The 17,858-nt window shown below is 35.8% G+C and overlaps 1 protein-coding gene across 3 annotated transcripts in view; it reads right to left on the reverse strand.

The window, feature by feature from the left end:
* Positions 1-17,858, reverse strand: part of Arhgap12 (Rho GTPase activating protein 12) — a 107,578-nt gene that overhangs the window by 33,986 nt on the left and 55,734 nt on the right. The window contains exons 5-8 of one of the 3 annotated variants that reach the window (XM_069998263.1): positions 11,005-11,145; positions 9,106-9,186; positions 7,521-7,646; positions 1,921-1,995 (exon numbers count right to left, since the gene is read on the reverse strand). In XM_069998263.1, the coding sequence (XP_069854364.1) occupies positions 1,921-1,995; positions 7,521-7,646; positions 9,106-9,186; positions 11,005-11,145 (423 nt within the window). The remainder of the gene's footprint in view (positions 1-1,920; positions 1,996-7,520; positions 7,647-9,105; positions 9,187-11,004; positions 11,146-17,858) is intronic. The other 2 variants (XM_069998265.1, XM_069998264.1) reach the window with 2 other exon arrangements.

A 17,858-nucleotide genomic window follows, 5' to 3' on the forward strand; every position in this document is an offset into this window, starting at 1 on the left:
GTTCTGAAAGAGGTACAGGACTTAGTTGTACATATACAAAAGCCAAACCCATCCTTCACAGGGACAGTACCTTAGCCAACCTCAGAAGAAAATGTATAAAGAAATGATAAACATTTAAGGAGATAGACACACTAATTACACCTTGATCTAATCACATACATTGTATAACATCACACTGTATCCTGTATATTCAAACAATTACTGTCACAATTAAAAGTTTTCTTTTTTAAAAAAAAGAAATCATGTGGTACATTGAGAACAATAACAAAGAAAAACCTCCTGCGTCCATGTCTTGGAATTCATTTTGCTTAGCATCATCTTATATGGTCATATGTACATAGCTATTGAGCTATTCTGCTCATCTGCTAAAAATTATCCTGGATATATACTAATTATTACAAATAAGGGAGACCATGGGACCTATGTTTGAGTCTGGCTTACTTCACTTAATATGATTTTTTCCAAGTCCTTCCATTTTCTTACAAATGAGGCAGTGTCATTCTTTCTGATGGAATCATAGAATTTCACTAGACAGACAGACAGACAGACAGGTAGGTAGATAGATCAATCGATAGATAGATAAGATAGATAGATCATATTTTCTTGATCCATTCACCTACTGAGGGGCATCTTGTGTTTTTTTAAAAAAGGAAATGTGTATACCAAGTACATATTTTAAAGAAACCACAAAAAAAATCAGGAATGGAGACTCTGAAAAGTAAAGTTACTATGGAAATATTTGCCTCTAAGAAATCTAAAATCTGAGCAATAAATAATAGCCTTTTTGTAATTTTATAAAATAAGAATGTAGTGCTAAAAAGTTTGTCTTTTAACAATCTTTAAACTTTCATTTATTCATTCAGCAAATACATGCTAAGTGGTTACTGTATGGTCTTGCAGCAGGTCTAAAGTTACTGTTTCTGTTCTTACAAAGTTTCTCTCATGGGAAGAGAGAGTAAAAGAGAATGAGTATTATAGGATATATGTATTTAAAAGTTATTGCATTTTATAAATATAATTTAATGCTATGAAGACTACCACAGAAATATCTTACCCAATCCAGAGGATTAGAATAAAACTCTCTAATAAAGTAAAGCTTGCCCTGAGCCCTAATGAATGAGAAGTTGAATAAGCAAAGATGTGGGAGAGTACTATATCAGTGGCAGATAAAAGGCCATTTGCAAAGATCTTGAGCTGAAAAGCAGGTTCTGCTGAAGAACTGAAAGAAACATCATGTAGAAAGAAATAGGCAAGAAAGGCAGATGGGGATTGTGAAAGCCTGAGATGAGGCTAGGGAAAAAGTCAAGTGCAAGGGCAGGTAGGATCTTATCTAAAATTTTAGATTCTAGTCTAAAAGAAAAAGTCAGTTCAGGCCACTGGCAGGGTCCATATGCCAGAAAGATAGGGAGTGACAGTAAATACACAGATCAACTAAAACTATGCCAAAGTTAAGACAGGTTACAGAAGAGTCACTTTTGAGGGCTTTTCAGTTGAGGAAAAGTAACAGCTGAGATCGATCATCTCCAATAGATGGAACAACATACTGCATAGCACAGAATAAAGATGTCTATGCTTATTAGGAAGGAGGGGAATTCTTCTTACCTTTGGACTGCTGACCTGAGAAAGATTCATGAATACTTTGGTAGTATTCTCTGGGAATTTTTATATTTTTTTAAACAAAATATAAACTTGTCACTTAAAATGGTGTATCTAAATTGATTGCTCTCAATACCATATTTTATATAAAGGAGCATTAAAATGAGTAAAATCTGTTATCTTAATTTTAGCTTTTAATTGTAATTTTTTAAAAAAATGAAATTTAACAGAAGCCAAGATAAACATTACATTTGACAAAGCTAATTATCAAAATTGATTGAAGTTATTGGATTGTATTATACTGTATGTTTCTATCATACTAACTGGATCTTGGTGCTTTGGTGAGGAGGGAGAAGATTCATTTTCAGGAAAGCAGGGTTTTGAGGCAGTTGGACATTCCTACGAGAAATAAGTAATGAAAAAAGTTACTCTATTTTATAAAATTCTATTTCTATACTCACAGTGGAAAGTTTAATAAGGCCATCTAATAAAAACTTTCGTTGTTAATTTTCTTTGATTACTCAAGTCTAAAACTAATATGGTACTTACTTGAAAACTAGATGCCAAAAAATTTTATGAAATATGGCATATTTTATAACACTTAAAATATAAATAATACATACATTATTCAAAAAATGAAGCATATTGCCTGAGAATTATGATGTTCTCTCAGTTTGAATTAACCATGTTTAAGTAAAAATTTTTGCCAGGTGTCAATGGCTCATGTCTAGCTAACTCAAGAGACTGAGAGCCAAAGGATTGTGGTTTAAAACCAGCATAGACAGAACAGTCTGAAACATTCCTAAATAACCAGCAAAATACAAGACGGCAGGTATGGTTCCAATAAGTGTTAGAATACCAATTGAGCAAGCAAGCAGAAAAACAGCAAGACCTTGAGTTCAACTCTCGTACTTAAAAAATTACCTTAAAAATTCAAACTCTTGTCAACTAATTTAAATATTCAAGGTTAGGCAATGAATAGTCGCAGGAATTATTAACTACCAGAAAGAAATGTTATTTAGTCAACAGCTATATAAGAAATTAGAACTGAATTGCTATTAATATTTCAAGAAATTGCTAGCTACTTTTCCAATGATTGGATGTAAGTAAGACTGAAGATTGTAAAGAAGAAACGTAAGATCCAAAGATTAGAGGAAAAAATGTTTTAAAGTCTAAGCCTACAAGAACATCGTAAGAGCTTACCAGGATGGCTTTAAAGCAGGTTATTGTCAAAATAAAAAAATAATAATAATTGTATGTCTACAACTATTTCCAAGACTACTCTTAGAGGACAAGACTAGAAAACATTTCTTGGTAGCAATAGTCTGATTCCATTTCAATTTTCTCTTGCTACTTTACTTCAAATAATTTCACAAAAAAAAATGAATCAGAAAAAAATCACATGCCAAAGTTATTAATTTTCCAATCCAATAATACATTCAAATCATTTGCCTCATTATTTGTAACATTCAGTTGTCTATGCTTATGGAACTGTGAAAGGTTTTGTTTTTGTCGGTCCTGGGGCTTGAACCTGGCCTGGGCACTGTCCCTGCGCTCTTCAGCTCAAGGCAACCGCTCTAATGCTTGAGCCACTGCACCACTTCCAGTTTTCTAGTGGTTAATTGGAGGTAAGAGTCTCACAGACTTTTCTGCCCGGGCTGGCTTTGAACGTGATCCTCAGATCTCAGCCTCCTCTGTAGCTAGGATTACAGGCATGAGCCACTGGCGCCTGACTTTTCTGTGGAAGTTTTTAACTCAACATTCACTCATTTGTAAAACGGTCTTCAGGTTTACATCCTATGAAGATTGTAAACACAGAAAGCAATGAAATTTTACAGGCATATTACCCTTGAAGGAACCCTCTTATTTTAAAAATCAAATACCAAAGGCACATGACTAATGGAGAAAATATTAAAATCATATCAAAATAATTTATATAAAAAAAGAATTAAACATATTGTCTAAATTTCAGTTTAGCCTTATTTTGTGTGTGTGTGTGTGTGTGAGGGGAGTCGGGGGAGGTGGGAGTTGGTGCCACTGGGTGCAAAGTTGGACTTTTTTGCTCAAAACTAGCACTCTACGACTTGAGCATCAGCTCCAATTGCTACTTTTTTGTTCTTTAGTGGTTAACTGGAAATAAAGAGTCTCACAAACTTTCCTGCCCAGTCTGGCTTCAAACCATGATCTTCAGATATCAGCCTCCTGAGTAGCTAAGATCACAGATGTGAGCCATGGATGCCTAGCTCACTTAGAATTTTTGTCTGACCACTCCTGATCAATTTTGTGACTTTTAGAAAACTAAATATTGTTAAAAGTAAGAAAGAGGAAAGATTTGATAAGCCAACCTAGAAAATAACTGAATAAAATAAAAATTATGATTCATTTTTCATGGTATTCAGTCCTACAGAAACAAAAAAACACACATAAGGATTAATACTGTACATGAGACTATTAAAACTACTCTAAACAAGAAATAATTTTATACTTATACATATATGCACATTTATAAATGTATATGGATATATATCTTGTATACCTACAAATAGATTAAAAACCATATATAATCAGGAACAAAGATACTCACAGTCATACATACAACTATCTTTTTCCAGGACTATCTGCCAGCTGAATTTGAACCTATGTCATCATAACACTTGCTATCGTTAGACTTCCTTCATTATATTTCAAGTTGTATATACAATTACTTTCTTAAGCTTTAGCTAGTTTGTTCCAGTTTAGACACTTTTCCACAACCTCAAAGATTTATTTTTTGTGTGCAGGTCCTGGGGTTTGAACTCAGGGCTTAGGTGTTGTCCCTGTGCTAGTTTTGCTCAAGGCTAATGCTCTACCACTTGAGCCATAGCTCTACTTTCAATTTTTTTTTTTTTGTCGGTCATGGGGCTTGAACTCTGGGCCTGGGCACTGTCCCTCAACTCTTCTGCTCAAGGCGAGTGCTCTACTGCTTGAGCCACAGTGCCACTTCCAGTTTTCTAGTGGTTTATTGGAGGCAAGAGTCTCACAGACTTTTCTGCCTGGGCTGGCTTTGAATCGTGATCCTCAGATTTCAGCCTCCTGAGTAGCTAGGATTACAGGCATGAGCCACCGGCGCCCAGCTACTTTAAACTTTTTTGGTAGTTTACTGGAGATAAAGAATCTTACAGACTTTTTCCTATCAGGGCTGGCTTTGAACAGCAATCCTTAGATCTCAGTCTCCTGAGTAACTAGGATTACAGGTGTGGGCCACCAGTACTTAGCAAGACTGATTTATTTTAAGGTGATAATAGAAAAGTTTACCTGATGAAGCAATTAGCTATAGATACATTTAGAAAGAGTAAGAAGGGGAAAAGACATTTCTATTAAAATCAAGTAAATTTCTACTTTTGAGGCAAACATATTCTTGGAATTCTGGGACAATTAAGAAATATCAAAACAGCAAGTATTGGTAGCTCACCCCTGTAATCCTTGCTGCTCAGAGGCTGAGATTTGGAGGATCACAGTTCAAAGCCAGTCCAGGAAAAAAAAGTCTGAGACTCTACCTTTAACTAACCACCACTAAAATATCAGACTGAGGAGGCAGGGCTCAGGTGGTAGAGTACCAGCTATGAGCAAGAAAGCTGAGTCAATGTTTGAAAGCTTTAAGTTTAAACACCTGGACTGGCACCAAAAAGGGGAGGAGGGTACTAATACTTTAAGAATAGACCACCAAAATATTCTTTGTTCTAGTGGTATATTTCTCTTTCTTTTTATTTTTTGGCAGGACAGGGTTTGAACTTGAGCCTTGGGCTTGCTAGGAGTTCTTACTACTTTCACAATGGAGGTAATTAGGCTCTTGTCATGTAAGATATTTAAGAGCTTTCTAATACCCTGCATTGCAATCTGATTCCTAGAGTTAAATTTTTCTATTTAACACTTTCTATAGAAATTTTATCTGCCTAGAGTAATTTCAGTATTTCCAACCATTATCTTCAACAGTAACTCCAAAATGCCATCCCTTTAGTATGCTGTCTACATTCAACTATGTAACATCCTTCAAAATAAAAGCTAGAAATTGGTCTGCTTTCATTGCTGTTCTTTAAACTCAGCTTATAAACACACTTAGATTTTAGACTAAATATACAAAGACTAATATGCAGTCATTTGTACTAACAAAACAGCACACTTTCTTTAAATAACCAATTGAAAGTATCCAGGCACAAAGAAAAACTGCAATACAAAATTGTGAGGGGGAACCAGGAGCTGGTGGCTCATGCCTGTAATCCTAGTTATGCAAGAGGCTGAGATCTGAGGATCACAATTCAAAGCCAGCGTGGGCAGAAAAGTCCCTGAGACTATTATCACTTATTAACCATCTAAAAGCTGGAAGTAGAGCTGTGGCTGAAGTGGTACAGTGCTAGCATTAAGTGAAAAAAAAAGTTCAGGGGACAGCACCAGGCGCTGAGCTCAAACCCCAAAAAACCCAATGCGAGCAAAGGAGCGTGTGGGTGCGTGCGTGCGTGCGTGCGTGCGTGTGTGTGCGTGTGCGTGTGTGTGTGTGTGTGTGTGTGTGTGCCAATAACAAGTATTTATTTTGTGGTGCTATTTTGTGAAGTTAGAGCTTTTCACTCACTTGAGTCAATCCACTGGCTTTATTTCATTTTGGGGATGCTACCACTATTTCACATTCAAATTTTAACATTATCCTTGATGCTCAGAACATACCCACCTCATCTCAAAAGTAAAGCCAGATCATAAAGTTGTACTTCTCCTAAGGAATGTTTTGAAACATCCCTTTTACTATGTGCATCAAAATTCATCCCCTACATAAACTCTAGAGAGGACATAATTTCTCAAACTAATAAAAGAAGCACTGTGTGCAGAATATTTAGAGAAACAAAACAAAATGTATTAAATGTCTTTACTTTGAAACTTCCCCAAGATTGAAGACAAAGGATAATAAAAGTAGCTTTGAAGACAGACAAAAGATAACAAAGGTAGCTTTAAAATCAGGTAGAATAAAAGAATTTATCATCTACTATGTTCAAATCTATCACATGAAGGTATCATTAAACCACAGATAAATTAAGTCCATTGTGCAAAAAGTAAAACAAAACCTCAAAGCCCAAACCAACTACATGATAAACTGATGTTAAACACATAAAACAGTAATCACTAAGATATGCACTTTAATTAAGGAGATAAGTAACTTCATTATACATATAATTTCATCATTAAACCAGGCCCCAGTAGCTCCCACCTGTAATTCTAGCTATGCAGGAGACTGGGGATGAGAGCAATGCTGTTTGAGGCCAGGCCAGGTAGAGAAGTTCAGGAGATTCCATCTCAATGTAAAGAATTTGAGTGTGGTGGCATGTACTTGTCACCCTATCCATGATACGAAGCCTAGAGCAGGTAGATCATGGCCCAGGTGGTCACCTGGGCAAGAAGTAAGACCCTATCTCAAAATAATCAATACAGGGGCTGGGAAGTTGGCTCAGTGGTAGAGCGCTCACCTTGCATGCTTAACGCCCTGGGTTCGATTCCTCAGCACCACATAAGCAGAAAAAAAAAAAGCCGGAAGTGGCGCTGTGGCTCAAGTGGTAGAGTGCTAGCCTTGAGCTGAAGAGCTGAGGGACAGCACCCAGGCCAAGAGTTCAGGCCCCACAACCGGACCCCCCCAAAAAATAATAATAACCAATACAAAAAGGGATGGAGGTATAACTCAGTAGTAGTAGAGTACCTGCCTAAGCACAAGGTCCTGATTTCAAACACCAGTACTAGAAAAAGAAAAGTTAATTGGTACAAAATCAAATTATTTAGCAAAGAATCATATTTAATAAAAGCAACATTACACATAAATGAGCTATTAGTTCAATTATTATAATTCACTGTATAATGCACAAAAAATGTTTTGAAATTCTCAATAGTTTTTTCCCTAAAAGCCCTACCTTGTCATTGGTGTCCAATACAATGGTGCTATGTCTCCACTTTGTTAGCACTATTGGTTCTTGCAGCCGCCTGTCCAGACTTCTACTTTTAATTATGTCTCTTTGCTGCTGGGATGAAGCATTATACTGAAGAAAAAATATATATACTTTATAAATAATAGAAACAAATACGGAATCTAAATGATTTTTAGTTAAGGCTGATCATATGACACCACCATGAATTTTCTGGTTTTTCTTATCTTTGACCAGCATTGTGACACAACCCAAAAGATCACAGACTTTAGGGACAGAGAGACCCAGTAGTATTATCTTTCATCAAATGAAAAATAGAGATAACAGAAACATCTCTTCATAGCATTGCTCCACAGAGTAAACAAAGTCTAAAATCTATCAATATTGTCTGGCAGTATGTTCTCCATAAATAATAACTATCGTAATTTATAAATACGTTCAGTGAACAAATATTTTGTAACACTGAATATACTTCTAAAATCTACATGAATTTAATTTTTGGTATAAGTCTTTAATGATTACATACTTAAAGTATCCTTATATTTGTGTGTTGCTGGGTTTTAGAATTTATCTTTGTTTTCACTTAAAGCTCAAGCATACTATTACTTGTTTTTCCCAAGTAACACTAGTTCTAATGGTCAATTCTGAATACATCAATTGTGTACAAGATAACCACAGCCCCTCCCAAAAGAATGCAAATAAACTTAAGAAAGTCAGTAGTTTACTAAATCGTGTAAGAATTTGAAATGCCAAATAGATTACCAAGAAAAAAACATTGGGAAATGTTAACACCTTGAGAGAAATATGCTATCTTATATAAACAAAATAAAATATATTTTTTTAGAAATCTTCTTTTTGACAGGTAACATTCTTTTCTAAAACTACAGGGACCCAACAACAACTCCCTTCACCCTTAAACTCTTAACTCTTAAACTTTTAATGACTTTGGATATATCTCAACACAGCTGCATTTTAGTCATGTTTTAATATCTAAAAAAGTCTTGCTACATTTTTTGGAGGGGGAGGGTGGAGGTCCAGTTGTGGGGCCTGAACTCTGGGCCTGGGCGCTGTCCCTCAGCTCTTCAGCTAAAGGCTAGCACTCGACTACTTGAGCCACAGCGCCACTTCTGGCTTTTTTTTTTTCTGCTTATGTGGTGCTGAGGAATGGAACCCAGGGCCTCATGCATGCAAGGCAAGCGCTCTACCACTGAGCCACCTTCCCAGTCCCTCTTGCTACATTTTTGTCTCCACAATATGTGGCATTTTTTTTCTTTCTCCAAAATCAATCCACAGGAGCCTCTCCAATTGTTTCTCAAAGCTGATACTCCCCTTGCCTTCACAAAACTTGCTAAAGTTAGGCAATCATAGAAAGGTAGTGTTTGTTTTTTAATTTAGGTGTTTGGTTTTTTTTGACAAAAAGCAATCTTAAGAAAGAAGTTTACCAAGGGACCATTTCTATACTAAACAATGACAATACTTAAAGGCCACAAAAAACATTCTGTGCCAGACACAGAATGGATGGAGATATTATTTCATAAATTACCTTAAATACAAGTTCAATGTTAAAGCTTACCTTTGGCAATTCCCATTCTGATCGAGATCCATCCGCACTGTAGTAATATTGTCTGCCTTGATCATCAACATGCTTGAGCCACTATAAAAGCAGAATGTTATTTTTTTATTTAAAAAAAAGTAAATTTAAGTTGCTACTACCAGATATATTATATACTGTTCTTATAAATTTTATTATTCTACTTATCACAACAAGCCAGTTGCTCACACCTATAATCCTAGCTACTCAGGAGGTTGAGATCTAAGATTCACGGTTCAAAACTAGCCCCAAACTGGGAGTGGTGCTATGGCTCAAATAGTTAAGTGCTAGCATAAAGAACAAAGAGGTTCAAGGACAATGCCCAGGACCTGAGTTCAAGCCTCACAACCAATAATAACAACACCAAAAAGAGTTAAGTTTGTCAAAAAAATATATAGTACTTAATATTATTGTGAATTTTTCTTTCCCTAATTTCAGGACAGTGATTCTAGCATCATCTAACATCATAAATAAGAAACACAGGACCCAGACGCACAGATATACATGTATACTAAAACACAGATACACTTTTATCCTGAAGACAAGCTTGAAACATTAATGCAAGATGAATTATTTCTCAATCTTCAAATATAAAACATAACAACTTAAATCTGTTTTCTACAAACTCTCGGAATTACTTCCCTTAGCCAATCAATGTATCTTAATGCAATTAAATAACAGAAATAAAAGAACTTCATGCAGTATAACACAGGTTATATGATGGAGAAAAGACTAAGTACCACCTATTTTTACAATAAAAAACGTACAAAAAAAAAGACTACCACCAACACCACCAACCTATGATCTATCTTCATTATGCTATAATTGAAAACTACCTCTTCTATATATTTTTTTTAATGTCAAATAACTGAGGCAGGAAGTAGAATGAAAGCTTATTCCCATTTATCATCAAGAATCTCTAAACTAGCAAATTAACTAGTTATCTTCTTAAATGATACCATATGTAACACAAAATTTCAACATTCACTTCCAACCCAATTAAATCACAAAAACATTAGATTCGTGCTTTAGTTTTACAGAAATTTGGTGATAATGAAAAAAAGAGTACTGGTAGTAAGACATACATAATAGGTTGGAAACACAATTTTCAAAACTTTCCTCCAGAAAATATTTTTTTATTGGATAAATTGCAACAAATGACATGTCACAATATACCCTGATTAATTTGAAATGTGTCATCATCACAAAAATCACTGCTATTTTAACAGTTTACAATAATGAACCAGGACTGGGATAGACAAATGGTTTAGCACTTGCCTCGCATGTCCAAGGTCATAGGTTCCATCCTCAACACCATCAAAATAAATAAGCAAGGGTTGGGAAGGTGGCTCAGTGGTAGAGCACTTGCCTTGCATGCCTGAGGCCCTGGGTTCGATTCCTCAGCACCACATAAACAAAAATGAAAAAAGCCGCAAGTGGCGCTGTGGCTCAAGTGGTAGAGCACTAGCCTTGAGCTGAAGAGCTGAAGGACAGCGCCCAGGCCCAGAGTTCAGGTCCCACGACAGGACCCCCCTCCCCCCCGGCAAAAATAAATAAATAAATAAATAAGCAAAACCATGAGTCAGTAGTTATACTAAGTTTTCACGTTTTCAATTCACATGACTGTAGAATTACCAGGATGTGTGTATGTATGTATGCATGTATCTATCTTGCTGTATATTGCAGGATGGCCTTGAACTATGCCATTCAGGTTAGCTTGGAACTAAAAATAATCCTGCCTCAGCCTCCAGAGTACTGAGATTATAGGAATGCACCACCAACCTGGCTGAGTTTTTAAATACTACTAAAACTTCATTACACAATTATATTTTATGAGAGGATTCTGCCAAGTAATACTAGATGAGAAAAAAAAGAAAGTACCTTTTCATTAGTATAGTCACTGGTATATAAGGTATGCCCACGTTCATCCAACTCTTCTGACCAACCCCTTGGAGGAGAACCACACTGACTATCTGACTGGCTGTAACAAATGCTGTGGTAGTTTTCTTCTGATGAAAGAAGCTATAAATAGTCAGAAACATAAGGATTTTTCTTCTTTGAATATAAATATGCAGCAAGTGAAAAATCTAAGAGACTGAATTTACTTGGCCAGTCCTTGGCCAGTACTAGGACATATATTTGACTATTTCATTCTCAAGACAAATTGATATTTTTAAATAGTACAAGTAAGTCAGGACATAAAGTTAATAACTGTTAGTTACTTAATATTAATGCAACCTTAGAAATCAATTACCATAATAAGACTGGAAACATGCTTTCTAGTTAGAGGAACAATAAAATGCTACTTTTTATTTAATGTTGCTTTCAAAGAGAAATCTCATTATAAACTAAAGGGTATGTATGTATACAGATATCCATATGTAAACAATGAAGGAAATGAGAGAACATCACTAGACTAAGCCTCTTATAAATTCTTGTTCATTAGTGTATCACAAGTACAAAACCAAATATGGCAAATAAATATATATTTTTAAAGTACATAGAAGAGGATAGAAAAGACATTTGGCTTTTAACTCTGTACTTAATATTCTAATTTATTAGCAAGTTATTTAATTCATTCAACCAAATGCTGATTAAAGTTGACTGGAAGTCAAATTTCAAAACAAACAAAGTACTGAGAACATTCAGATATATAAAGATTAGAAATTCAGAATGTAAATAAGACAGGCATGCATAAAAAATATTCCAGTCAAAGAAGAGGAACAAAGTAGATGACAGAAAACTTGAAAAAAAAACTTTGATGGTGCATAACAAGCAAAGGGCACTATATTATGACTTTGGTGGCTTTTTCATACTCTATTTAAATTTCATTTATTCAACTATTTACTAGATTGGTACAGTGAGTACTGAATTAGACTGTATTTTCTACCACCATAATTAGTTGTGAAACATGATGGTAAGTAAATTCTCAGTGTTTATAAAAGTATATACAGCCTAACAGGATGTTTACAAAAACAAACAGGAAAGAAAAACTGCAGTAGTACTATATGAAATAAGCTGCATGTATTTTGCAATAATAACACTTTCAAAAATATACAACCTAACTCAAAATTGAGATATTTATTTATTAGACAACATGTAAGATCACAATAAAATCTTTTACAAAAAGAAAAAGAGGCAAGCTAACTAGTAAAAATTAAATTAACAAAATCACTAAAGAAGTTTTTCAGAAAGACAACTTTGTAATTGACAAGGCACTCATCAAAATGTTACTATTTTTGTCTGATAAGATGACTTCTACTGCCAAGAAAAGTAACTTTAAGTATCGTTGTATGTTTTACTATATTACAAAACCAGGAACAGCTTTAAGATCATAACATCTACTGCTAGAAAACAGCAGTTTAATACAGTTAAATAAAAATTAAGAACAGTACTGGCAAGAATTCTCCATGATAACGTTTCTACAGTACACATAACTCTATTCAAGAGGCGAACTGGCATAGTAACTTTGGGATATATTCTGCAACAAATGTACTTTAGCAGATATATCAGTGGCTATCATACATTCTATATGGAAGAATGACAAAATTATATTCCAATTGCTCAGCAGGATGAAAAACTGCTGAAAATGTTACTTTATAAAAAACAGTAATTAGGAGGTTAGTCAGAAAACATTCAGAGGTAAATACTAAGTAGAAAGAAAAGAATCCACAAAGTACAGTTTAAAAAGAGATCTGTTTCTGTTGGGCACAGGTGGTTCATGCATGCAATCCTAGCTATTCTGGGACCACTCTGAAGGCTGGGATCTGGAGGATTACCATCTGAAGCCAGTCATCCAATTAACTAGCAAGAATTCAGGCTGGAGACATGGGTAACTTGTCAGTGTCAGCAGAGCAAGAAAGCCAGCTGAGCTCAAGCCCTAAGACCAGCAAAAGGAAGAAGAAATAAAAACAAAAGACCTGCTTTTTGCTTGGAGATACCTGCCAAACCCCAAAGTAGAATGTCAGTTCTTAAACTCATGAAAAGAAAATTGTGGAGGCAGACTCAGGAATACTGTCATGAGTCTCAAAAGATAACCCATAAATCTGAACTGAGACCCCCACCACTACCACCACCACCAAGAAATCAAACTCACTATTGTGAGGGAGCTGCAAACAAATGCTGACCCTGTATTTCACACTAGACAAATCATAGCAATCTTTCTGCAATAACTGAGGAGAAAAAAATGAGAGGCTGGGAGAAGACCACAAGGTAGTCTTCATAACAATCCAAATACTACTACCCTATGTAGCCTGCAAAAAAAAAAAAACAACAACAACAACTAAACATTCATGGAATACTAGTTTCCCTAGACAGAAACAAAAGCCAACTCTTTTCTGAAGGAACCCATTTTCAGCTCACTAAGGACATGCCATTTATAAAATGTCAACACTAAAACACACATACACATACAATGACAGGAAACAAAAGCACCATAAACAAGAATCAACAGACAAGCAGTATAATCAGAAACTTCATATACTGAACTAACACGAGACTAAAGGGAGATATGATAAATGAATGCAAAATATGATTCTTCATTCCAAGAAAATATAAAGGATATTACTTGGCAAATGAGAAACACTGACTATAAATAAGATATTAAATAATATATCAATAATAAATTTTTTAAACATTAGTATAGCTTTGCTGAAGATTGTCTTCATACTTAAGAAATAAAATACGTTTTCTTTAAATCAGAAGCAAATTACGTGTGTGTGTGTGTGTGTGTGTGTGTGTGTGTGTAAACTCAAGGAAGGATGAGAAAGTAAGTATCAAATGTTAGCAACTGAAACAAGTGTAAGTAAAGATATATTATGTACAGTATTTTTTTGCAAGACAAATTAAACTTTATTTATTTTGAGGATATCTGTATATGGTATTCTGATGTTCACTGTACTATTCTTTCAACATTTTTGTGGGTTCAAAGAGGTAGATACTAAAAAGTGAAAAACAATAAGCAGAGCGAGATCTGTAGGTAGTAAAAATGAAGCACACAGACATACAGACAGTGAGCACAGAGTTCTAGAAGAAGAAGAGAAAATGGAGCAGAGGCTATAAAACCTCAGAACTTGCCAAAACTGCTAAAAGACAGAACTACTATCTCAATAATGCCTTTTTAATTGTATCCTCTAGTATTATAGACGTAGGACAGTACTGTATCATCCCTCTGTGAATATAAATACCTTGTACCTGCTTTATGATACGTAGTAGTGACTGTGCTTTATCAGAGCTGTTTTTAATGATGTTACTCAAGAATGTTTTCTTTCCAGATGATGATTGAGAAGTTAATAAAAAAAAAAAGGTGCCAGGTTAAAAAAAAAAAAAAAAAGAACTACTCAAATTCTAAACTCCAGCAGGATTTTTTTTTTAATCCTGTAATGATCAGGATAAAGAAAATGGCCCCATAAGCTCATGTATTGAAGGCTTAGGACCAGCTAATAGTGCTAAGTTGACTAAACCATGACAACATTAACCTAATCAATAGAGATGGGGCCTAATTGGAGGCAGTAGATCACTGTGGATGTGTCTTCTAATGTTATATTTTGCCCCTGGTCTCTTTCTCTTTCCTTTCTGCTTTCTGGCCACCATGAAGCCATCAGTTTTACTCTGCCATCCTCTCCTGTCATGATATTCTGCCTTACCCAGCCTCAGATATAACAGACCTAAAAAACCATGAACCAAAATGAACTTTTTCCTCCACTGGGTAGATTTCCTAAAGCTGTCACAACAATGGAAAAGATACTAACACCCACTCATATATGAAATCACAGATCTTAAAAGCTACCAGCAAAGAAGACACTAGCAAGCTGAATATAAAAGTATACACCTGTAATCTCAGTACTTAGGAAGGTGAGGCAGGAGGATTGTGAGTTTGGAGATAGCCAAGACTATACGGCAAAAGTTTGTCTTAAAATTAAAAAAGAAAAAAAAAGCTGGGCTGGGAAGGTGGCTCAGTGGTAGAGCACTTGCCTTGCATGCTCGAGGCCCTGGGTTCGATTCCCCAGCACCACATAAGCAAAAAGAAAAAAAGCCGGAAGTGGCACTGTGGCTCAAGTGGTAGAGCGCTAGCCTTCAGCTGAAGAGCTGAGGGACAGGCCCAAAGTTCAGGCCCCATGACCAGATCCCCCACACCCCCAAAAAAAGTTAAAGACAATTAGAATGCCAACTGGACTTTAAGCATTAATAATAGAAGCCAAAAAACATTAGAATTAGAAATGAAACAAGTAAATATTAAATTTGAACTTCTATGTTCAGTAACAAATATTCTCCAAAAATAAAGTTCCAAACAAAAACTAATAGAAAGTTAGGAAACAAAAACTAGTAGTCAGTAAAGAATTTAAACATATGCACTTAAGACAGAAGAAAATATGAGAACAAAAAAATGTGAGAAAGTAAAATTAAGGTGATATTGATCAAGATACAGTGTATTCATAAACTGCTTTATTAAATAGCAACTCCTTTGTACAACTACTCACATCTAATAATAAAAAGGAAAAATCTTTTTTTAAAAGTGAGTAATCGGGCTGGGAAGGTGCCTCAGTGGTAGAGTGCTTGCCTTGCATGTATGAGGCCCAGGTTCAATTCCTCAGCACTACATAAGCAGAAAAATCAGAAGTGGTGCTGTGGCTCAAGTGGTAGAGTGCTAAGCCTTGAGCTGAAGAGCTGAGGGACAGTGCCCAGAGTTCAAGACCCATGACTGACAAAAAAAAAAAAAAAAAAAAAAAAGTGAGTAATCTTGTACAAGGGGACTAAAAACAAATAAAATACGTAAGAACAATAACACAACCACTTATATAGTTCTTACAAGTCTTTACAGAGCAAAATAAACCAGTAAATGTTAGACTTTGATATAAACAGATGTTGAAATGTCTAAGGCAGCAGCACTGTTGACATGTCAGGCTAGATAACCCTTTGTCTTTTTTTTTTTTTTTTTTTTTTTGGTCCGGTCGTGGGGTCTGAACTCTGGGCCTGGGTGCTGTCCCTCAGCTCTTCAGCTCAAGGCTAGCGCTCTACCACTTGAGCCACAGCGCCACTTCTGGCTTTTTTTCTTTTTGCTTATGTGGTGCTGAGGAATCGAACCCATGGCCTCATGCATGCAAGGCAAGCACTCTACCACTGAGCCACCTTCCCAGCCTCAACCCTTTGTCTTTTACAGAGATTCAGCAGCACCTTTTGCCACTGTACAGTAGATCAATAGTACAACCCCTGTGATAAATCAGAAAGTCCCAAACATTTCCAAATGTCCCTGCAAGCAATATTTGTCTCTAGGTAAGAGCCTAGTCAAGCATAACCACTAAGATACTAAGTTTATCTGTTTAAGACAGAAATGTGAAGCCGGGCGCTGGTGGCTCACGCCTGTAATCCTAGCTACTCAGGAGGCTGAGATATGAGGATCGCGGTTCAAAGCCAGCCTGGGCAGGAAAGACCATGAGACTCCTACCTCCAATAAACCACCAGAAAACCGGAAGTGGCACTGTAGCTCAAGTGGTAGAGCGCTCGCCTTGAGCTGAAGAGCTGAGAGACAGCACTCAGGCCCAGAGTTCAAGCCCCACGACCAACAAAAAAAAAAAAAAAAAAAAAAGACAGAAATGTGAATGTCTATTCCCCTTCAAATGCCATGAAAATTTAGAGTAGTGATATATGCTTAAGAAGATGTAACAAAAACAGAGAGAACACAAATGGAGACAAGAGTTAGTAGATGAACAAAACCTCGACTACCCATGCAGAATACAGCAGAATCTTTACCAATACAACAGAATCTTTACCAAGGAATGTGAGGGCAAATGAAAGCCAGCAATTGTACAAAGAGAAATCCACAAATAGAAACTGTTAGCATTAGGAACCTCTGAAACTACGGTGGGAAGGAAGGATGAAGGCAGGAGTGTGCTAAAATCAGAAGGGTAGAAATTGTCATGATCCCTTCTTAATACATAACATTAGGTATGTGCCCATCTCTTACCCAGCAATATGGAGTGAAACATACTCTGAAGAGGTGAAAACAGTAATACCCTCTGTTGTGACACAAAAGACATGGGTACCAGAGATAGTAGAAACTAAGAGACCATCTACAAACTGAATGCTGATGCTAAGACACTAACAGACTTCACAACATCTACATATTGAACGCTGACACTAAGACCCCAACAGACTTTGTCTTCTGGACAGATGAGCTAAAAATTTCTATGTAGACTATAATTAGTCCAAATGGGAAGACCCAAAAGATCCAATATTGGAGATTCCCCAACAAGCAAATGACCCAGAATCTCATTCAAGTCAAAGTCAAAATGCTTTGTAATTGTGAGGGAAATTATTTCCAACACAGATGGCCTGTGATCAATTACATATGACAACAGAACAAGGACATTTTCATACACATATACACGGTCTCAATTTTATCTTCCATATGCAATGTTTCCCAAGAAGTGATAGAAGATGTGCTCTAGCTACTTGGGAAATATTATTACATAACTGATGCAGAGACTAGAAGTATAAGCTAAGACCCTGACAGACAAATCACTTTCGTCTCTTACTAAAATAGAAAGCTAAGAAACATATTCAAAGTTTCTGTGTATGTTTAAACTTGTTCTCTAACTTAAACTTTTCCCTAATTCTTCCAAATTATCAGATTTTACTTTAGTATTATATGATACATGGGCAGTTTATTTTCAAATCTTTCTAGTCCTAGAAATTGAAACAAAAATTTCCTAACTTCTTATAGGTCAGCAGAAACC

This window comes from Dipodomys merriami, unplaced genomic scaffold, assembly GCF_024711535.1.
Source record: "Dipodomys merriami isolate MVZ:Mamm:240054 unplaced genomic scaffold, mDipMer1.0.p SCAF_51, whole genome shotgun sequence".
Classification (NCBI taxonomy): Eukaryota; Metazoa; Chordata; class Mammalia; order Rodentia; family Heteromyidae; genus Dipodomys; species Dipodomys merriami.